This window comes from Carassius gibelio, chromosome B20, assembly GCF_023724105.1.
Source record: "Carassius gibelio isolate Cgi1373 ecotype wild population from Czech Republic chromosome B20, carGib1.2-hapl.c, whole genome shotgun sequence".
Lineage (NCBI taxonomy): Eukaryota > Metazoa > Chordata > Actinopteri > Cypriniformes > Cyprinidae > Carassius > Carassius gibelio.
The window spans coordinates 16011947-16035737 of NC_068415.1; the positions used below are offsets into that span (position 1 = coordinate 16011947).

Consider the following 23791-nt stretch of genomic DNA (forward strand, 5'->3'; position numbering starts at 1 on the left):
TGTAGCCTATGTAAATCATAATTATTATAATTTTTATTTTATTTTTTTTACAAGGATTCTCTTCTTTTTTTATTACTTTTAATTGTCATTAAAGTTTTAAGCTGTAAGAAATCAAATACACTGCTGGACAATAATCAATAATTTGTAATCAATATTTTTTTCCTAATGACAATTTCATTGTTGACAATTTGATAATGATTGTTTTATAACTACTTTTCATTATCTATTATTTACATTTTCTGCACAGAGTAAGGTAGAAAATATATTTTATAGTTTCTGTACTGTAATAAATGATGTCAATTACCACTGCATCATTCATAAATTGTATATATTGTGGGGGTTTTCAACATTTCTTCAGTTCATTCTGCTTTTATTCAGCTGCAATTTAGTGTGTATATATTTTGAAAGCATTGAATCGCTATAGAAATCGCGATTCATTCAATTCTCAGCGTTTTGAATCGATTACTGTCCGAGATCTGTGATTCACGATTCAAAAACCATGTTTCAAGATCGATTCATATGAATCGTCAGGGTTTGTAATCGATGCATCGAGAAAACAAGTGAATCGTTACACCCCTAAGTAAAGTGTTTTTAGAGAAACAAAACTCACTCTTTGAAAATGAGCTAGAAATTAGATTTTTTAACTAATTTATGTTTTGGTTAATCAGTTTAATAAACAATTTAATTGGCTATTCAGTTTCAACTGCATGTGTTTTCTCATAATCCTGTGACTAAAACCAACATTAAAATAAACCAGTAACAATACACAGCTTAAGTTGTGATGGAAAACTGAATACATTTAAATTGATTTAATAACAGATTTGAATTTCATTCAATAGCATGTGACCTGAATTACACATGAGAGTAAAACCTGAATTTAATTCAATTTAACCTGAATCAGAAACAAGGCACAGCTTTAGAAATTGAAATAGAAGACTGTAGGCTATTCATTTTAAATATTAACCAATTTGAATTAAATTCAATAACATGCCTCCTGATTTACAAATGAAACTGCATAGAAATGATCTTTTAGGCCAAATTAACAAGACACAACTTTTGAAGTCGAGATGGAAAACTGTATGCATTTTAAATTAATTTATTAAAGGTTTGAATGTCAAACTCAGTCAAAACAACTGCAATATCTCCCTCTATAGGGGGCAGTAATACTAGAGACTCTTTGGAAGGTTTCGAAAGTGATTTTTGAATCTCTTTTGACAGTGAAAACTACTGCAAAAAAAATTTTTTTTTTAAGAAATCTGTAACAAGATACAGCTTTTGAAGCTGAGGTAGAAGATTGTATTTATTTAAAACTAAATTATGAGTTGGTTTAATTTTCTGTAATATGTGTTTATTAATTACAGTTCTGTAGCTAAAACCACCATTAAAATGTTTGTCTCATCTATAACAAGACACAGCCGTTGAGATGTGTAATAAAACTGTGTGTTATACATTAATTAAATAAAAATTTAATTTTCAAATTCAAGTCAGAACAACTGTAAAACAACACTTTGCCAGACTTATCTTAATTGTTGAATTTCAATAGCATGCTTTATGTTATAGTTCCGTGACTAAAACAAATATATTTAAAAAATTTGTTATAAAAAATAGTAACAAGACACACACCGTGAGGTTGATACAGAAGAGTGCATTTATTTTAAATGAACTTATTTATTGGTTTTAATGTCAATACCTTTTACTTTTTTTGGTCTCATACTTCTGTGAAACCACAAGCATTAAACTGTTCTCACAACGATCCGGAATCATCCTACTTCATAACCACTGGATTATGAAATGATAATAATTTTTTATATTGTTTTTCTTTTATTAATATATTTATTAATAATTATAATATAATAATAACCATTATCGCATTTTGTTTATAATATTTATTATTGAAATTCAAGTGAGCGTTATAAGTGTTTGTTTTTATATCTTCCAAAGACCTTGCTGCACAAATTTCTCTTTTTTTGTTAATTGTAAATATAAATAAATAAATAAATAAAATAAAAAAATCTGATGGGAAAACATTAATCGTTTTATCCTTTACATGTACTTTGTAGACGGTCCCTAGCTAGCGTAAGCGCTTGCTCACTGCCCATAGTATGTATTAAAAAAGGGTCGCTGCTGTTAGAGACTTTAAGGGTTGCAATATATCCAGGAGGTGTAAAACAAATAAACTGCGATGTGTGTTCAGTTCTACGTTCAAATGCTTTTCAGATAAGCCATTTTTTAAGAATGGGTGATGGATGGGTCTTCCAGCATGACAATAACCCAAAACATACCACCAAGGCAACGAAGGAGTGGCTCAAGAAGAATCACTTCATAATTTTTTTATAAGTGGGCAAACTTACAAAATCAGCAGGCGATCAAAAAAATATGTTCCCCACTGTATGTGTAGTCATTAAATCTGGAGGAAACATATTAGTTTGTTGAGGAGTCACATTAATTGTTAGGAAGCTTGAAACTAAATGGTTATTTTAGGAATGGCTTTACTTGCAGATGTTCAACCTGGCATCATGAAATATAATCGCTTATATTGCAGATATATTTGGGAAACAGTTACAGGACTTCTCATTTGTGTTGAAGCTGATGTGCTGGACATTCATTCAACACTACATATCATTAACTAATCGACATAATATGTCTAAATTGCAAAAACAAAAACTGTGCTCTTATAAAACATGAAAGTCGTTAAAATCACTATTTGTGAAAACTAGGTGTCCTTCAAACAAATGCAAGCTATTCATGTACTAAAGCCATTAAAACACTTTTTGCAGGACTTCTTTTATTGTTTTATTCCATAAATTAACAATCAAACAGTTTCATGTTTGCCGATATTAATTTCCTGCAAGACAGAGTGAAAGACTACAAAGCAGTGAATTGTCCATAGTGGGATCCAAATCAAGCGGTTTATTGTTTACATAAAACAAAATAGGAATATCCAGGGGAAGTTCTTCAGGGGAAGATTTACAGTGAGGACATGGGGAATGACGAGCCGGTGGTCCAATCAGTGGGCAGGCTCTGGGAGAAAAGGAAAGTCACATTAGATACAGAAAGTTTTTTTTATATATCCCATAAATAAGCATTTTTAGCAAAGCCTCAAACTATCCTTTAGACCAGCGGTTCTCAATTTAAGTCCTCGGATACGTTTGCTTCGAGCTGGTATCATGGCGGAATATCCTGTCCACTTCTCAGGGCACTTACGTTCGAAATGTGCAGAGCAGTGGGTCGCGAGGACTGGAATTGAGAACCGCTGCTTTAGACCACGGTTTGTGCAAGAGAACCCCATCCTAAAATTTTAAACACAGCTATATACTTTCATGTATAAAGACCCAATGGGGTATGTGTCGAACACCACCTGACCAAACTGAAAAACAGGTCTCATTGCATCTACTTGTTAGAAAGTATAACAGCATTATGAACAGATGGTAATGTCTATGGACATTTAAGGCAATCAGTTAACACATCTAGTTTTTTTATTGTTGCTATTTTATTCAATCTTTATATCAGAATGTTAGTGAGAAGAAAAAAAAACTCATAGATATCAATTTGCATATGCAATGGAAATCAGTTATTACCATCTTTAGTATCTGCTTTGAAACAATCTAGAGTAAAAGAGCTCCATATCTAATATAGCAAATGCAAAAGACTTGAACATGAAGGGATGTGACCTGTTTTACAGCATACAGAAGTTTACTGTGCTTAACCCCTATTTATACACTTTGAAAAGTTATTACAAATGTGTAAAATATTTTTGGAAGATACTGAGTTGATTAATTTTTTCTATTAAATCTATTAGTTATTAATCTTAATTTTATGATTTATTTGTACATTTATTAACCTGTTTTCTCTAAATATTTTTTCTACCCAACACCTAAAACTCCCATGTGGAGTCAAATTTGAAAACTTCATTCCTAGACTTTTTTTTAGTTTTTTTGAAAAAGGAAAAAAAAAGGTGTGTGGGGGGGGGGGGGGACTTCAGACTTACTTGACTGCACTGCTTTCTTCTTTCCTGTAAAACAGCAATATTGTTGTTTATATTTAATAAGAAAATTAACAAGCTCTAAACTCGAGTCTGTTACAGAAAACTAGAAACTTCAAAAAAAAAAAAAAAAAAAAAACTGTCTATGAACATGGGCTGTGCTTAGAAGACACATAAGATAACATACAAATTAATAATTTACTGACAAGAACAATCTTTACGAAGTTCATTGATATAATGTACCACAAAATAAATAAGGGTTTATGACATTTTGACAGAATGCACACTACTAAAGAGCTCTTCAACAAACTTGACCTCTCACCTCCATATGAAAGTTTGTAGTACATGAAAGTCATGATTCCTACACCGACCCACATCTCCTGGTATGCTTTGGTGTAGTAGGGGGCCACTTTAGTCCACCAGCCACTGAATGCAGCACCTGCCATCTAGTGATTAAAACAAGGATAAATGAACATTTGTCTAAAAGGCTTCAAAATCATGTTACATTGCCATAGTACATATGTTTGAACGTGCAAATGTTATAAGGACGCCCCATAGAGTGACAACACAAACAGCACTTTTAAGGACATTAATCATTTATTCACAGACCAGCTCGAGAAAAATTCACAGGGGGTGCATGACGAGGTCATTAAGATGGTGACAAAAAAAAAAAATCCCATTATTTGACTGTCAATAAAGCGAGTTCATGCCAATCTCAGTTCAGTTTAAAGATAGCGCGTCACTTAAAAGGCAAATAAGTTAAGCTCTTTTTACCGTCCAAACAAAACTACCGCAGAGATTATGAAAATCATTCCGAGGTTCATGTGTGCCATTCAAGTGTCAAGCCTGAGCTATTAACCAATCTTGATTCATTTAAGGCGCTCAGCAAGGCCTTGAAATATACAGTCCAATAACCGAAACAAATAATGTTTTAAACGACAGGGGATCTTCTTGAAATGGTCAGTGTTTATTTTAAACCTGCAAACTGAAAACATTTACATTTATTATAAGAAAACGTACTCACCTCTAGTATATAAGTACTGCACTGGACCACTCGAAGAAGGTCACTGTTCAGCGAGAGCTCTGTAGAGGAGACAGCGGAAGATCTTTGTAGATTTCCGCTGTGTAATTAAAAGCACCGGCACCAAAATAAAAGTCCATATGTGCATTTTTTTTTTTTTTTTTTTGTAACGCTTTGATTTTTCATTGTCAACATTGGATTTTCAACTGGATGAAAATGTAATTAAATTAAATTATAAAAATATTAGCACCACACAATCGATAGCTGGATCTAAAAAAAAATATATTTTTGGTCTAAAAAAAGAAAACAGTGTCTTGTTAAAGCTGACTTTGCAACACTGGTGTAAGAAATAATAACTATAAAAATACAAATTAAGTTTTGTTTACATTTAATTGTGCAGGCATTTCAGTGACAATGGACATGAGGATAACAATAAAACAGCGTCCACAGAAGCAAATAAATAAAATGAAGCATGTTACAGAAACGTATCAGTATCTTTTCTTTTTCTTTCTATAGAAGAGACAACAACAATAGAATATGCAGAAAATGTGATAAGACAATACTTATACAATATACTATATTTGTTTTAGCATCTGCAGGCTATTGACTATTGTAGTAATAAACACATTGTCCACTCTGTGATTGAACTTAATTTTGTCTAACCTAGTACTTATACAGCAGTCAAAAGTAATTGTCATGTTTGCATTGCTTATGAACATTCCTCACTTTGAACAACTACCAAAACTGTACTTTGTCTGCCACCTCTAGTCCATGCTACATGACGAACACATCTGTCACTATATGATAAAAGGCAAGAAAAGATTGCAAAAAGCATGGGAGAGGTGAAAGTGCTACTGTAGGTAGTTCATGGGTATATGCAAGCAAGCAGGATTAGTGATGCGGAAAGGCAGTGGTGCAGTCCTCTCCCCTCAGGCTAATCTCTGCTCTGTAATTCAGAAATATAACTCTGAAAAATATGTTTGAATATCTGGGTTGATTGTTCTGGGTGTATGTGCTAATATGCGAGTGCTACTGTCAGTTTGATCATTCACTGTAGTCCCTGGAAAGCTACAGCACAAAGAAAATGTGTAAATGTAATTAGAAACAAATGCACACAAATACAAAGGCAGTTATAAAGTTAGACAACATTAAAGCAATTGTTCAAAGAACATTAAATGATCAGAATGAAAATTCTGTAATAATTTATTCAGCCTCATGTCATACCTATATGCTTTTATTTTGTCCATAAAACACCAGGTTTTTTTATTTATTTTTTTACTTTTTTTTAAAAAGAATTATGATGTTATTTAAATTTTATGCATTGAAAAAGTAACTACCCCCCCCCCCCCACACACACACACACACCTTATTGATTGAGTACAAATAGATTATGGCTCATCTTCCAAATTTTTACATCACATACATCATCCTGTTAATCACTTTTGATCAGTCTAATTTACTTAAACTTAAGAACAGGATTTGATTTTCCAGTGCAAGTGTAGATCTGAGACCTAGGGAATTTGCAAGCAGGAAAGACACAGAAAATGGCAGCATAGACTTTTCTCATGAGGAAACAATTATTTAAGAGGTGGCGATTTCATATGAATTTGTAAGAAGTGATTTGTATGCAAATGTATGCTTTTTAGTCAATTTAAAAGGCTTTAAGTTAAGGTCCACCCCTAAACCTAACAATCAGCCTGATGCAAGGAGATCATACAAAAACACAAATGAGAAATGAGACTACAAATTCATACAAATAAGCCATCAATTTGCCAAAACATAAAATCGTTATGAATTGCCATGAGAACGTTAAACTTCTAAAATCACAATGTGGTGCTGTAGGCCTCATAAGCAAAAGGATGGCAAAAAGGCAGATTCCAATCTCTGTGAATGGAATAGGGGCAGGCAGCACGCAAATGTTTATCCACATAACTAGAAATAGTAGGAATTTCCTCCCTGTGCTTCCCTGACTCCTCTGATAAAGAACTAGATACATTTCCAACAATGCGATTTCTGTCATCACTCTCTGTAGGTGGACTCGGAGCAGAAAGAATTGCTGATGGAGCTGAAGTGGGTGGACGTCTCTGCATGCCATCTTCCTGTCTCCTCAGGAAGTCTTTAAGAACTTTCTTGAAGACACCCACCAGTTCCCAAGGAGGGATGTCATTGTGGGCCAAAAGATCATGGAGCCTGGGAGCAAAAAATAAAACAATATTCAAGTAATATCACAGGAGCATAGTAATCACAGTTGTGCTGATATTTAGATCAACTTCATAACTGCAAATGAGTATTGAGTAGTGGCCACGGATTAAGTATTTGGTCCCTTATCTTATTAATTTGTTCTTTTGTTTTAGTTAAAGCATGGGCAAAATTTCACTAAATTAAAACTAGGGAACGAATAAGTATAGTGTGGCCACAATTTACTTAAAATAAGAGAATGAATTAGTAAAATGTGGCATTCTTAGTTTGTGGACATAATATACTTTTTTTTTCCACATGTTGCATGCAACACTCCATGATTTTATACAGCAGTTTATTAATAAAAAAGTGTTTAATATTGAGTAACTTTAATTTTAGTCTGTTTTGTCTATTTTTTGTTCTGGCACTGCAAAAGTGAGAGATCTTTTTTTATTTCGAGTTTTACCTGGAAAGTACAATGGTAGTGTGTGAGGGTGGGATGCGGCCACAGAGGCGCTCTAGCTGGCGGTGGTCAGAGGCAGGTATAAGGGCAAGCAGGCTTGGGTATGCTGGGGGGTGATGGTATCCCATAGTGCCATGGGAAATGCAGTACTGGAACTCCTCCTCTTGAACCTGAAGTACCCTTTGCTCCAGCTGCCAAAGCATCTCACGTAGCAACATCCGACCTGGGCCTCCACATCCATTTGTGTTGGGCCAACCTATGAAAGGCATAGCTGGACTGCAGTGTATAGGGGTAATAAGAAACATTGTTGGTGTAACATGTGGCTAAAACACTGTATACCCAAGTGAATTTCTTCTTAACTATCATCATCCTCCGTAAATGAACTGTGACTGTTCATAAAGAGCTTGGTCTTCAGTAGACAGTCTTTCACACTGTATTACATCAAGCTGTGTAGTCCATCCTGAACTGGCAGTTAAGTTAATTCATCAATGTACACTTCTCCCATTCAAGCAAATTAGCATCTGCAGGACAGTTTTATTTTATTTTTATTTGTCAACCAACACATATAACTATGATGAGTAATTATGTAAGTAAGCAATGATAAACAATGAGAATGAGTCATGTTGAGAAAGCCTCAGAGCGCACTTCTGTTTGAAAAGCCATGCTAAAAACAAGCTAGCCTATTGGACGGTCAGGCATAAAATGCACTTCACTTTAATTTAGCATAGTTGTACAAAGCACTTGACATTGCTGGCAAATTTCAAACTATACCATGCTGAAATTAAAAAATGAACTAACCTGCTGGTTGTGTTTTGGAATATGGTAGCTGGTTTCAAGCTGGTAAGGCTAGAAAAAAGTAGGTTAGCTGACTGACTAGTCATCTTGTTTCGAAAAACAAGCTTAACCAAGCTGGTTTGACCAACTGTAGATGGTTTGCTGGTGGTCCAAGATGGTCTGCCTAGATAATGACCAGCTAACCACCATCTTGGCAACTAGCTTTAACAAGTAGAAATGTTTCAAAACATTAGACCTAATTTAAACGAGAAAAGTTCAAATGGACAGAGATATATAGAAATGGTGCTTTGAGAAAGACTTTAGATTGAATGGAGAGGTAGAGAAGAGGACAAAAATCTAGGCAAAATGAAAATAGAAACAGAAGGAGACAGACAGAAAGGCGATGGATGGTGCAGAATTTAAATGAAATGATTCACCACAATTGATATGGGTTAAGTTTAGCAACAGAGGTGAAGAATACAGTAAAAATACAAAAAAATAACATTTTTACCTTGTGGGTCTTAGAGGTCGAGGTCCATGATGCTTTGACTCCATCTGGTACCACCAAATTGCATTAGATAAAGCAACAGAAAGAATTAAAGAAGATGGTAAAATAAATTAAGTGTTTAAACAAGAAGAATGACAGTCAAGCTGAATCAGAGCAAAAGCAAGGAAAGAAAGAAGAGAACGTGTGTGCCAGTGACACGCAGCAATGTGCAGATGACTGCGACGGGCAAAGTTGAGATGAAGAATGTGAAATTCTCCTGTCCACCGCAAACTGCCTTCTGTCTCTCTGATCTGATAACCCAGCCCACTCTGACTCGCATGCCCTCAAACATGCATTAACACACACACCATTTCAGCCCATATAACAGAAATAACACTCAACACAAACACTGACAGATATGGTTTGAAGTATGCATACTGCTTTCCATCTTTCAATACACTGTCATGCATCCTACAGTCTTATATTAAGCTTGAATATCATGCCTCAAAACCTGCCTAGGGTAAATCAGTCTGGGGTTCTTGTTTTCCACAGTAAGATGCTTAATGCAGTGTGGCAGTCAGAGTAAAATTATCTGAAAAAACTAAACAAAATGCACTCTGTGTCAGCATGTAATGTGACCCAGTGCCAAGGGGAATAATGTCAGAATACAAGGGAACAAAATGAGATTTCCTGGTCCACTCAACAATGTGACACGCAGATGAATAAGCCTGTATTCTTGGGTGGAAGATGATGGTTCTCACATCATGGATTCTAAATAATGGATTTATCGAATTAATACAGATATATATTCAGTCTGAGAAGGTAATTTTAAATTAATCACTGTTTATGGTCTTTAGAGATCCTTTGTATCCTTTGATCCTTTGTATACTAAAAACAAAGTTGTGTGTGTGTGTGTGTGTGTGTTACACTTCACATTTGACTGGAACAGCCAACATGATAGTATATGATTTGTTTGCAACTGTAATGTATCCAGCACCATGAAAATCTTAATAAGGCAATTAAATATACACATTAACCAGCACTCTATTAACTATATTTGGTACAAGCATGGTATGCTCATGTTTGTGGATGAAAAGCGATTATGCTCATATAAGCATTCATCACAGATTGCAGTTGGTGTCCATATGGAAGCCTCTGGGAAGGCTGCAGGCTGGATGGTCTTCTGAGACTCATAATCTCAGTCTAACACCTGGTTCTGGTTCTGGGTCAGGTCAGGGTAAAGCACCAGACTGCTGGCCATGCCACCTGCCCAGTGAACATGCCATAATCCCAAATCACATCTAGATTACATGTGTAATAATAAAGTAGTGCAAACTGAAATGGAAAACATAAAAATATTAGCAACATGGTTGGCAGCATGCACAAGCACATAAAATTGGGGGTAAGTGTTCATATAAATGCATCTCTGAGGGTAATTGACTGTCTTAGTTTAGATAGAATTTGGAAGATAAGTCCTCATCATAACAACAACAATAATAATAATAAAGTATGGCAGATATAATTATGCAATTAAATTTATTATTAATTAATTAATCAATTTTAATGATCATATTTAATGCAGGGTACTGACACACATAACCAACCAATTGTAACTGGACAGACATGAACTTAAATACACAGACCAAATGAGGATAATTAACAAGACACACCTGAACAGAATGACAAAATCAAATCGATAACCATAACAACTAACAAGACTGAAGACAGTACAAACAGGAAGTTCAGAAATAGTGTGACAATATATTATATATATATTTTTTTTTGTAGGGGAATATAGCAGAGAAAATTGTCCCTAAAACACTTTTTGAGGTCATCCTACATTGCTACAAATGGTGTTGCCTGTTGTACTTCCTTTCCCATTCCTAAGATGTGTGCATGTGTGCATATGTGTGAGTTACAATGCAATTTGTATCTCTTCCTCACATCCTGAGTATGAAAAGGTAGACCATGTCCGCAAAACCCTTCACATCAGATCATTGTCCAGTTATTCCTCTACTGCAGACTCAGACGTTAAGACATGACATCACCTGATGTCCAAATATTTCTGTCTACTGTGTCATGTTGTATTATTTTCATGGAGTGTAGGACCCACAGTCTTTCTACAGTTCATTTTGTTCCTCTGACTTGGAATAGCTGGGAACTTGCTGTACAGGAACACAAAACTAATTCAAGACATATCTGTGGGACTTTTTAAACAATTCCCATATTTAAATGTGAGCTGTGTATCTCCCTTTTGTTCAAAGGCAGAAAGAAAAATGAGCTGGAAATGGCACAGGACCTTTCACTGCCCTCTCTAAAAACCCTCTGTACCCAGAGGAGATTCAGGCCGTCACAGCAGTCAGTCTCAAGTGAATGTAGCAGCCCTGTCACATACCCACACAGAACGAGGCTAATTGTGAGTGTCAGTCTGTGTTTTGAGGTGGGTGATGTCATTGCCACTGGCAGGGCGCCTGTTCATGGACAGTGATGATTTGAGACGTGGCTGGTGTGCACACATCGATACATCAGAGGGCAGTGTGCATGCTTACATAAAGAGGGGCTATTTATTCTTTTAGAAATTTTATGAAATGTTCTTTCCTTCATAATTTGCAAGTATTATTGCAGCAAAAACACCTCAAACATGCATCTACAAACCACAATGTACCATAAATATTAATTATAACTATTTAACATGTGAACGATAGTTGAATATTTGACACTGAAGACTGATGACTAATGACTAAACTGAAAATTCAGCTTTTCCTCACAGGAGTAAATTACATTTTAAAATCTATTCCGATGGAAAACAGCTATTGAAATTGTTGTACAACATTAGTGTTTCTACTATATTTTCAATCAAATAAATTGCATCCTCTGTGAGTGTAGGAGAGTTCGTTCAAAGCCATTAAAACTTTACTGATGCCAACAGCGGCAAAATGTAGTAATAACGGGCCCCAGTGCAGGCTGTTACGAGTCCGACGAGCCCCTTGACCTATACGGTTATGAAGCACAGCGCGCGTGTCTAGAAGGGAACCCATATAAGCGAATTTGTGACTAACCTATTTAATTTAGACAAATTAAAATCCGTATTTTATCTGTTTCTTATATTAAACTGAAAAGTTATCTTTGCATGCGACACATCAAACATATTCTTGCTCTTGATATACAATCACCGATGAACACTGCTTTGGTTTTAATAAGGAAAAAACAAAAAAAACAAAAAAATGATACGAGGGTGGATTAGAACCAAAAAAGCCCAGAAATGTTTGATTGAAGTTGTACCCCTAGACTATTAAAACACACAAGAAAGAGTGCCAACTGATATATTCATTCACTGCTGTAAAGACTATTGGCATTAATTATATTGTATTATTAATATTTCTATTTCTATTTATATTAATATAGCAACTTCGTCTCACTGCAGCTGCACTGTCTAGTTACGTCACTGGATGCCAAACCTTTGAATGGTAGTGTAGGCTACTCATTGCTCTTTTGTAGACTCAGCAGTCTTGTTAAAAGCCAGCGAGTCTCTTCTTTCATCACAATTTAATCAGTGTTTAGACAGTGATGGAGTTTGGTTTAAGCTGTCATCCACCAAACAAAAGTTGGATGTGATCACTGGCTACACTCTCTGTTGCATGATAACTGTATCATCAAAACGTATTTCTGTCACTGCTGTAATAGTGTCTGCCCTGCATCTGTCTCTCTCTCTCAGGATCAGTGATGCCGCAACTCATTAGATCAAGCTTAGATGCTGTAACTGAGTCATTCCTTTTATGCAGTATACCTTTTGAACTCAATGACATAAAAAATATGCTGCAATCTAAGAAAAAAAAAGGTACAAAAGCTGTCACTGGGGTCTCGGATCTTTTCAAAAGGTACACATTTGTACCTAAAGTGTACATACAGTATTGGCACCTTAAAGGTACATATTAGTACTGAAAGTCTACGTGTTAGTACCTAAAAGCTACAAAAGTATACCTTTGAAAAGGTACCGCCCCAGTGACAGCTTTTGTACATTTGAGTGTGTGGTCAGATACTTAAAATGGAATAATTATAGCTTGACTTTCACAAACTGCTTAGTGTGGGGTTGAGAGAAAGGGAGAAAGAATATTTTATCAAACAGACAATACAAATGAATGCCATAATATATCACATAATGAATTAAACCCATTGCTAATGCTTACTAATGTTTGTGCTCTTGTTTTCCCACCAAAATGATGCCATTTCCTGAAGGATGAAATTATGAAAGACCTTGCTTTTGTTAGTTGATTAGGATATTAGGTAAAAGTCGGATGGATATCGAAAACATGTCTTTCTTGAAAATGATGTCTTATTGAAATAGGAATCTAAACTCACTTCTACTGTTCTTCTAAAGTGCTTTAGATGTTAGTAAAGGTTACTGTGCTTCACAGCTCCACTGACTCCTAATCATCACACATACTGTACTACAAATTCTAATTACTAAAAAACCTTTAAAGCCTGACATATGAAATAATAGTCCGAAAAAAGTAATCTTTAAAAAAATGTTTTTACAAATGATTTTTTTTCATATCATATTTTATAAATCAATCTTTTATGGCCGATATAATATGAAAGGGAGAAGGGAAAAAGCATGTAGTACATTGTGTAAAACAGATTTTGTTCTGCCTTAGACATTTGTGTATCAAATATGATAAGGCTTTAAGCCTATAGATGGTCCACATCCAGCTGATTTATTGTATTCTTAAACATTTTGAAATCTTTTGGTTTGTGAAAGTCACAAAAGAAGCCAAATCTATTCTAATTGATACTGGAATGGGCAGAGAGAGCCAGAGGGAGTGTGTGTGTGTGTGTGTGTGTGAGGGAGACAAAGTGAATCCATTAGGCCTGTCTGACTGACTGTCAGCCGCGTGTCCTCAGGTAAACAGAGAAGTAAGAGCGTGCATTAAGAGTTTTATCTCTGACATCTCCGCTGGCTCTTTTATGATTACTAACCATTATGCCCAACATTCTTCAAAAGTCTATTTCACTTCAACGTTTTTTGATCAGCCCTTTATTTCTACCTTTTTCTAGCCATTTGAAGACTAACCAACCAACCAAAGTATAGTTTGTGCTCTGATCATGTGGTAATGACAGTCATCCATGACGGTTTTCACGGATAGAAACAATGTTGAATACTGTACTCTGACTTTGCTAGATTTTAAAATGGTTTTGGGCACTGTTGGCTTTTTCACCCTGTCTTGAGGTGTATTTGACAAGGAGACATTGGTCATTCATGTTGTGCTTTTGGCAGTTTGTGTTTGTGAGGGTACAGTTGATCTTTGAGTGAGTTCCCGACGTACAGCAGGCACCTCAAGGCCATCTTGCTGAACATCACTGAATGTCAGCAAGGTGAGAGAAAGGTCTTGAGATTTTAGAGACATGGAAGTAAAATAAATATCAATAATTTATTTATTAATTCACTTAACAAATAGAGTAACTCCAAAGGCCACATGGAATTTGACCTTTTATTTGTCGAATTGACATTTGGTTAATTCTTTGAAAGCATGTTGTTGAATGCATTATAAAAATAAACCTTTTGACCAAACTGCATTATGACAAGATAATAGAAGATGTTAATTAAAGCAATATATTGATAATTTATTGATATACACTACCATTCAACAGTTTGGGGTCTGTTTTTTATTAATACTTTTAGTTTAATAAGTAATGTTTTTGAGCAGAAAATAATCACATTAGAATGATTTCTGAACGATCATGTGACATTGAAGAGTGGAGTAAAGGCTGTTGAAAAATTAGATTTGCAATTTCAGGAATATATACAATTTTAAAATGCATTAAAATAGAAAATAAATGTGTAATTGCAACAATCCTTAAAAAATATTACTATTTTACTGTGTTTATGTGATCAAATAAATGGGTGAACATAAGAGATTTTTTTTTTTATAATTTGTAACTCTCAGAAAGCAGGTAGTTGAATATATTGTGAGAAACAGACCTTTTCACCAAACTGCATTTTGAAATGATTTAGAAATGTTCATTATTAAGAAACAAATATTAATATCACATATTTGGCAGCAGAGGGCATCCCTTGCTCAGATAAGCCTTTTAACTTCTCAGTTGTGTTCATATCGGACCTATAACATCTTGTGGCTTCAATGCTTCTCAAATGAATGAGCTCTAGAGGCATTTGGGGCAGCACTGAGTTGGTGGTTATAAATGACTCCTGACATGCTTTTACTAGTACTGATGAGATCCATATTTCACATCAAAGAGTGCTGTGGCCTACTAATGTGGGACAGGACTGCTGTTTGTCTCCAAGAGCTCAAATGAGAAGACCGCTTACTTACTGAATGTATGTTAAAGTAGGCTAGTTTGCTCAGAAATTAAACCAGCGCTACAAAATAACCTTTTCTGTTTTTTCAGTTCCAATATCTTAACGTTCTTAAATAGGCTAGACATTTGCTTGAAAATAAAAATGGCTTGACAGCAGTAGCGTAGCCAGAAAAGAGACTCTGGGTGTGCATATGAAAATCTGGGTGTGCCACATTTATTGTCAGATTACTGTGCAAAATTATGGGATAGTATTTTTGTTGCACTGCTTCCGTCCAACCATACTCCTAGTGGTAATTTGCAGGTCATATCAAAATGTAGTTAATTGTTAAATGTAATAATTTTCTTCCAAATACGATAATTTTGAACTTCTGGTACGATACTTGGACACTTCCAATCTGGCAACACTGTCTGTTGATGTTGGGCCCGGGGTCCGGGGAGAGAGAAACATCCTCATTCAGGTGTAATGTTAAGGCCTTGTGTCCGGCTGTTCATCAAGCCAAGGTTTTTTGCTAGAAAAAAATTAAGAAAGGAGCTCTGCGACATATTGCTAGCTAGCAATGTGCAATCAGAAATTATCTGTTTATATCATAGACTGCTGGGGTCACAGTCAGCTGCTGTTTGCTGATTGGTTGGCAGTCCAAACGTCGGCAGATATATTTTAACAAAAATAATTTAAAATGTAAATTACATTTTAACATTTTTAGTATTATTGCACCATGTATTGGATTCTTATTTATGTGAGCCAGAGAAGGACGCGCTCAGCGCTTGTCATATATCACAATTAATATGCAGTGTTTTCAACCACATAATGTTTATTTTAGGTTTCATACATTTAAATATACATAATCACTAGTAAAACAATACATTGGTAGTTTTTATTTTATTTATTTTTTTTATCAAATTTGAACAAAGAACACAAAGTTGGGTAATAATTTCCTGTTTTGATGATCACTGGTGACTTCCAGCCCTTCGGATGCTGAGCACCGCACCCACTGTCAGCAAATTTCCTATTGTCCCTTCACAATGGTTCTACCCCACTCTCCCTTCCTCCCTCCCTCCGTCCCGTTCCGTCTGTATTTTGGAGAGAGACATCTTCTACGAGGCGCAGTTCTCTGTCTCACCAGCAGAGGACGAGCCGAGCTCACCAGAGACGCGCGCTAAAATCCTCATCGTCATCTATTCTCCATAAGCCGTTATTGTTCTCCAGAGTAATCTTTTTTTTGTTTGTTTTGTAAAAATGCAGAAACTTTTCTGTTCGGGTTAGCTTACTGTATTTATAACTACCTTGTAAAAACAACAGGAGTCTATGGAGTGTCTCCAGTTAGATGCCTAAGCAGACGTGTGTGTGTGTGTGTGTGTGTTTGTGTATGTGCATGTTTTTGTGACATATCAGGACACAACTCTGTATAATGGCATGGGTTATGACACGGGTATTACAAGGAGAGGGTGACTTATGAGGACATAACCCCCTATTTTTCAAAACGCTTATAAATCATACAGAATGAGTTTTTTTGAGAAAGTAAAAATGCACAAAGTTTCCTGTGAGGGTTAGGGTTAGGTGTAGGGTTGGTGAAGGGCCATAGAATATACAGTTTGTACAGTATAAAAACCATTACGCCTATGGGATGTCAAACAAACGTGTGTGTGTGTGTGTGTGTGTGTGTATGTGTGTGTGTTGCATGTAATGCCTGCGAGCGGAAACAGCACTGTTGTCCAAGTCCGTCCCACCTGTTCTTGGGGCGAAGATACTGCATTTGGACAATAGACAGGTACACTGGGCACACACCATAATGCCCGCTGACAGACGGGCAGCGTCCTAATTAATGATCTAATTAATAATCATACAGTAACACAAACATCACTGACAGGTAGGCTACATATTCAATTCTTGAAGCTGCAGTAATGCTTTCTTTCACAACTTCCTTAAGAGTTATATATTCTCCTCTAAACCTTTCCCAGTCATATAAAGTTAAATACAGAATATATATTTATTTATATGGAATTATTTTACACTAAATAAAGGCAAAGCTAAATGGGATGCTTATTATAATGGATTTATTTTGATTGTTGTAATCATATTTAAAGTAAACGTTTGATCTGTGTTCTGTGAATTTTTGATGTTGGCTAATTGTTATTAATACATGACTTAACAAAAACAATTTAAGTTTGATAATTTGCAGTTTTTTGCAGTCTAAATTATAACTTTTAAATATATGCAATGGTATTTTATCCTTAAAAGTTTGATAATTTGTTTTTTCATATTTGGATCAGTATTTGGATCGATAATATTAATTCTGCACTTAATAAACAGATGCTATTAAATATTATTTACAAATTCACAGTCAAAGCAGCATTATTGGTTACTACAATATTAAAAGATGAAAAATGAGCCTTAAAGAAATACATTTAAGAACATTTATTTTCGCATTCAGTATTGAGTACATCTTAAGTGCAAATAGTTAAGAGTCAATGGCTAAAAGAATGAACAACACTTAACATAGTACAAATATTGACAGATTCTAGCTGGCAATTACTCACTGAATCTTCCTTCTCCTCCTTCTCTTTTGTTTAGTAATATATATATATATATATATATACACACACACACACCCACATAAAGAACAATAACAGCACCTAAAAACATTAATCTCTGTAGCGTAGTCCTACGAAAAAGAAACATACTGTAGTGTTACGAGTAAGCTGACCATATCTAATCAGAACATTGCTAAATAGTTGCGTTTGTGCCCAGATATAATGAACCTCAGCAGATCCATGCGTCTAGTTGACAATGACGGTTGTTACTTATGTTCACAGATATACTGATAGAAGAGGAAAGGCCCCACCTAACACTCAAGTCACAAAAAAGCTTCTTTTTTTTTCCCAAGAAGAGAGTGTCACTGGAGAGCAATAAAGCTGGAGAGATCCTTCACGTACTACAGAGATTTTCAGCACAGCTGAGAAAGCACATGAACTTAAAAGATAAAAAGAGAATTCATCAGCACTTAAGACTCTTGACTTCATGCACTTTATGAGCAACACATACAAAAAAAAAATCACATCTAATCTTTTTGCCAGATTTGAATTATATGTTTCAAGGTTACTTTTACAATTCATTATAGTTGTACTTTGACTAGATCCTAATTTGAGAGAAAGCACGCTTCACTTTTTTTCTTTATTTTTTTTTTTCTATGATTACAAGGTGAGGATGGGACTTCTCCTGCACAGCTCAGCCTTTGCTCTAGACGCCACAAAGTGTACAAAGTAGAACTATGTTCCAGTGATCTATTTGTGTCTGATTTCTCTGTGTGTGTGTGAGTGTGTGTGTGTGTGTGTGTATGTACAAAGTGGAACCCTTGATCATCTTTCAGCTCTCCCAATAATGGGGCATTCAGAGGCTCACAACATCCTCCGGGGGGCCCTGTGGGGCCTATTCAGCCTTTCGTTTGGCCCCAGGAATCTTCTCCTGGATCCTGAATTAAAAACACACATTCATACTATATTATATTATAAAATAAATGTATATTATATTGTTAGTAATGATGCTGAAAATTCAGCTTTGCCATCATAGGAGTAAATTACATTTTAAAAGAAATTAAAATAGAAAACATTTCTATTAAACTGTAATAATATTTCACAATTTTACTGCATTTTTAAAACATACATTATCTAAAAAAATATAAGATATTATATTATATTATATGCTTAAAGGGAGTACTTACTTTACTACCACAGAGTTGACTTGGGTTCTTATTAGGCCCAGATACTGATCAATCTGTGCCTAGAGACAGAGAAAGATTTAAAAAGTGAGTCATTGTAGTTATAGTGCTTATGAATTATACATGATTCTGTAGTCATGGTAACTATGGTGCCACTCTGACCTGGTATTTCTCATAGACCACAGGCATCGAGAACATGGACACCACCACTGAAGCAAGATGCAATGCAAATGTTAAAAAATGAGACAAAAGAGTACATAATCATTAACTTTCGTAGCATGCAATTTAAAAAGCATACATTCATTAATAATTCAAATTACAGGCACATATGGAATAATAAAAAAAAGGTGCTCACCCATAATAAGAAGAGTGAGTCCATTGAAGAGGGCTCCCAGATAGGTCAGCAACCACATCAGCACTGCAAACTTGAGTCAAACAAACAGCAGTTCATACACACAAATACTGTATGCAGGGATATGATTTATGATGCTTTTCTGTGCCAGTACTGACACACTAAACTAAACTAAACTAAAGGATTGTAGAAGTTCATAAAGTGTTAAAATTTAAATATTTTTTTGATTAAAAAAATGAATAATAAAAAAAAGACTTTTCCACAAAATAATAAAACTAAGCAACTAAAAAAATAAAAATAAATGTTACTTCAGCACCAAGTCATCATAGTATATATATATATATATATATATATATATATATATATATATATATATATATATATATATATATATATATATATATATATATATATATTCTTTTTTATTATTATTATTTTACATTTTTTTTTATATCTTACCAACCCCAAACTTTTGAACAGTAGTGTACAGCAGAAATGTAGTGCAAATGCTTTGTCATGCATGCTGTATCTATGTATGAGAAATCTATTCAAATCCAATTACAATTTATTATCATTCCTTAATGATCTCCCATCATTTCTATACTTTTCTTTTAAGTATCATTTTAAGGAAAAATTGTCAGATGAATAACTCCAGTGTAAATTAAATTGAACATAGGATCACCTTTAGTGAGTCCACCAGATCCTGCACCAGAAACAGCCTGCGCAGTTCTTTCAGTGTGCTGTTGATATAATACTGGGTGTTTTCTGCATACTTCTGCATCTGATCATGGGACAGTGACATCTCCACCTCCAGATAAGCTCTACATCCATAATAAAACAATGTTAGTAACGATTGAGTGACACACACAGTCTGTGCACACACAGCAGGCTTACTTGAAGGGATGTCCCTCGTCTGTTTTCTGCACAGCCTGCAGCACAGACTTGTAGACTCTGAAGCTGATGGTTGCAGAAAGGGTGGCCAGGGCCAGATAGGCCACCACGCTGACCACACTGAACTGTGTCAGAGAGAAGAGCAGCAGCAGTAAACTGCCAAACACAAGCCCACTCTGCTTCAGGTTCCTCCAGTACAGCAGCTCCATCGCTGGATGAACAGAGAGAGAGAAAGAAGATCAGGTGGGGTCAAAACCATGCAGATATGAGATAGGATGTGTGGTAGCGGTTTACAATAGGCATAAATCTGTTTGGCATTGATTGTTTTAGGATCCACAATTCAGCATCCACTGAATGGCATGACCTATGATGATGTAACGAGTAGTGAATCACTCTGAATCAGTGCTGAGTCAGAGATAACACAATTAGAAATGATTACATAAACAGATGAGAGTGCACTGAAAAATATGCCTGGATTCAGACGGCAGAATAAGACAGAAGGCCTATGTCCAAATATGTGTATGTCTCGGCTTCACATGCAAAAATAAAATGTCTGAATACTCTATATTTGTGACAGAACAGGAAAAAATATAATATCTGCTTCAGATTCTGAAGTGTAAACCCGTGAATACTTGCCATAAGACTATGGAAGCAGAGGAGATTATAGGGATAGATCACCCGCATGTCATTCTGATATTAGTTTATTTCTTCTGTGGAACCTAAAATAATATTTTTGGTAACACTTTAGTATAGGGTCCAATTCACAATAATAACTAGTTGCTTATTAGCATGTCTATTACTAACATATTTGCTGTTTATTAGTGCTTATAAAGTACATATAATGCATGACATCCATAATCCTACCCAATACCCTAAACTTAACAACTACCTTATAAACTATTAATAAGCAGCAAATAAGGGGTTAATTGAGGCAAAAGTCATAGTTAATGGTTAGTTAATAGTGAGAATTGGACCCTAAAATAAAGTGTGACCATATTTTTTATTTACAAAATTATTCCTTGTGGCGAAGATGTACTTGTTTATTGTTGATTACCTCAAAAATTAATAATGACTTTTAATATATGTGTTTGTGTTGAGTACAAATCTTAAAGCATATAATGATATTCTGGGGAATTGTGTGCTTCTAATTTTATAGCAACAGTTTGGACAGGAACCTTTTCTATTCTGACAATGTTTGTGGTTCAAAATGAAAACACTGATTCAGTCAGTGTGGAAGTGTGAAATTTGACTGGTCTGCTAAAAGGCAAGTCCTAATCCCAGCTGAACACCTCTGATGTGACTAAATGCAGACTTTGTTATATATCAATTATGAGAACAACTTTACAATTTAATCCAGATTTACTAAACATGGCAAATTAGTGTAAAACTGAAATCCCATAAAAGTGTGATGGGAGTGCAAAGTTCTGCATTTCCACTATGACGGCACAACAATCTACTAGGAGCAGCGCAAATTAACAAACAAGCAGAGCTGATCATAATCAGGTGTGTGCAATCTACTAACAACATTTAAATACTCTCCTCCCAGAAATGTTGTATCTGAAAGGGACACGCCAACAAATGCCTATGCAGTAGGGTTGGCCACAAAAATAACTGTCCACATCTTTTCATCTAATTTGTCTCTGTATGTGTGTGTAGTAAATCCTGACAACATGCCAAAATAGGGTTTGTTGGTACAAGCTGATATTAGATCTGACTCTAAGATTCACATTTCTGGACTTTTTTTTCAATTACCACTATTGTTGCTTTTTTGTACAAAAAAATTCAGAATGCTTCAATATTGTTGATTCAACATAACTTCTTTCCTTTTAATCTTTTTTTTATTTAACAATAATTGTATTTCAAACGTATTTTAAATTCATTATGAAAGCAGTCATAGGAGTAGGAGTCATAAGTAGAAAATAGTAGGTTTTCATCATCTACTGTCAGAGCGATGCCTGTCTTTCCATGTCTGTCTCTGCGTTCTTTCTGCACAAATTCTTGCAAACATTAAATAAATTCTGGCCAAATGACAGCATGGTGGCCATGGCAACAGACTGGAACCAGGTGCACAGATCTGTCAGTGTGTGGTGCCTCTTTTTAAATGTTATATAATGTGATGTCCATCCTTAATCTGCCAGACCAAATGTGACAGTAATGCTATAATTGTGTATGAGGTACTGAATGGTTTTAATGCAGGCCAATAACCCGGTATAATTTCAGTCTTACAACAAACAGGACTTAAGACAAAGTACACCCTAAAAAATGAAAATGTTGTCTACTAACCATCGTTTACCAGTATTAAAAACCTGAAAGCCTTAAAATCTCAAACGAAAATTTCCCAGCATTGCCAGGACTTTTGTGAGCATCATTACTGTATTGTAATACATATTCTCACAGCTATATACATACATGTGATTTTAATTGATTTGCAATATCTAACCGACATGCCAACAGACAATGGGGCCAAGGATTCTGTTGTAGTCGCATAACATCAATCCACTGTTTCACCACACCCATTCCAGACCCCTTTCATCTGCTCTTTATTTCCCAGCCAATTTAAGATGATGCAACATAGTGACTGAACTCAAAAGGATAAAAATTAAGCAGCTTATCTAGCTCATAATTATATTCTGACAGCAGCATGTCCCTGTAATCACAGGTATGTAGTATCTAAGCGGAGCTTCATGGTCTGGACAGAGTCCTGTCATACTCACTGCCTGAAAACTAGAGCATTGTTTTCGTTTTTCCTATGGATCCCAACAACTCGGTGGGATTCTTTGTTTGTGTCATGTCCTTTATGCTATATGCAAAGCTTCATGCATCATAATTCAACAGCTCATTATAACCAATGATCAATATTCAGTCGTTTTCTATGCATCAGAGTGGGCTAACAAGCATATCTCCATTTATTTTTTTAGGTGGAAATCGACACACAATAGGAGACTTGCTCATTGCGCCCACTCTTTCCCAGCATGCACTGACACTAAGGCTTGTTTATGGGGTCATTACGGTGAGCTTTGCATAAAATGTGTCGGCGTGAAGTTGGCAGTTGAGCTTTGAGATGGAGGGAGCGTGGTCGCCACGGAAACTGAAGGGATGGGTGCAGTGGAGTGAGCAGTGATGCAGTTGCCATAGTGATGGAGCCACCCAAACCCCCCAACCCCCCACCGAGCGCTGCCTGCCAGACAGAGTAATAAGATGCTGATGAAATGATGGGGGAGGGGAACAGGAGGTAACATTGCTATGACAGACACACAAGCAAAGACCCTCTTGCTAAAACACTCCACTGCTGGCTACAACATGCTCCTCGTTCATGCAGGACCTCCTTTTTATCCAGCTAAAGAACAACCGCTAACAACCGTCCAGTCCTTGGGGGCAAGAATGGCTAAAAATAGCTATCGCTGTGTGACTGCACTGCAAATCATTTCCTTGAAAAACGTTTGTCTTGTTTTCCAGTATATACGTGAGAGAAGTAAAATTGTGGGAGATGTTTTAAGACTTGTTTTTACAGAATATATCAAGAATTCTGTTCATGTTGCATACTGCAGTAGTTCCCAACCACATTCCTGGAGGCCCCCAACACTGCAGGGTTTTTCATGTCTCCTTAAT

The 23791-nt window shown here is 35.6% G+C and overlaps 2 protein-coding genes across 3 annotated transcripts in view; both read right to left on the minus strand.

The window, feature by feature from the left end:
- Window positions 1-5374: 5374 nt before the first annotated feature.
- On the minus strand, window positions 5375-9345 carry rd3l (RD3 like). The gene is made up of 3 exons (XM_052585897.1): window positions 8930-9345; window positions 7648-7920; window positions 5375-7193 (listed from the first exon to the last, which is right to left on the minus strand). Exons 1-3 carry the CDS (start codon window positions 8971-8973, stop codon window positions 6827-6829), a joined length of 684 nt encoding a protein of 227 aa, XP_052441857.1. The 5' UTR covers window positions 8974-9345; the 3' UTR covers window positions 5375-6826.
- An 8279-nt stretch (window positions 9346-17624) lies between these two features.
- LOC127984385 (reticulon-1-A) overlaps window positions 17625-23791 on the minus strand; it is a 29662-nt gene continuing 23495 nt past the window's right edge. For both annotated transcript variants that reach the window (XM_052587027.1, XM_052587028.1), the window contains 6 exons: window positions 20186-20393; window positions 19974-20112; window positions 19295-19364; window positions 19102-19148; window positions 18943-19001; window positions 17625-18693 (listed from right to left, as the gene is read on the minus strand). In XM_052587027.1, the coding sequence (XP_052442987.1) occupies window positions 18651-18693; window positions 18943-19001; window positions 19102-19148; window positions 19295-19364; window positions 19974-20112; window positions 20186-20393 (566 nt within the window). In that variant the 3' untranslated portion in view covers window positions 17625-18650. The remainder of the gene's footprint in view (window positions 18694-18942; window positions 19002-19101; window positions 19149-19294; window positions 19365-19973; window positions 20113-20185; window positions 20394-23791) is intronic.

Coding starts and splice junctions, on each gene's coding strand:
- rd3l (XM_052585897.1), bottom strand. CDS start 8,973: ATGGAGTCAAAGCATCATGGACCTCGACCTCTAAGACCCACAAG. Junction 7,921..8,929: donor CGACCTCTAAGACCCACAAG/GTAAAAATGTTA, acceptor TATACACTGCAG/TCCAGCTATGCCTTTCATAG. Junction 7,194..7,647: donor ACTACCATTGTACTTTCCAG/GTAAAACTCGAA, acceptor TTTTGCTCCCAG/GCTCCATGATCTTTTGGCCC.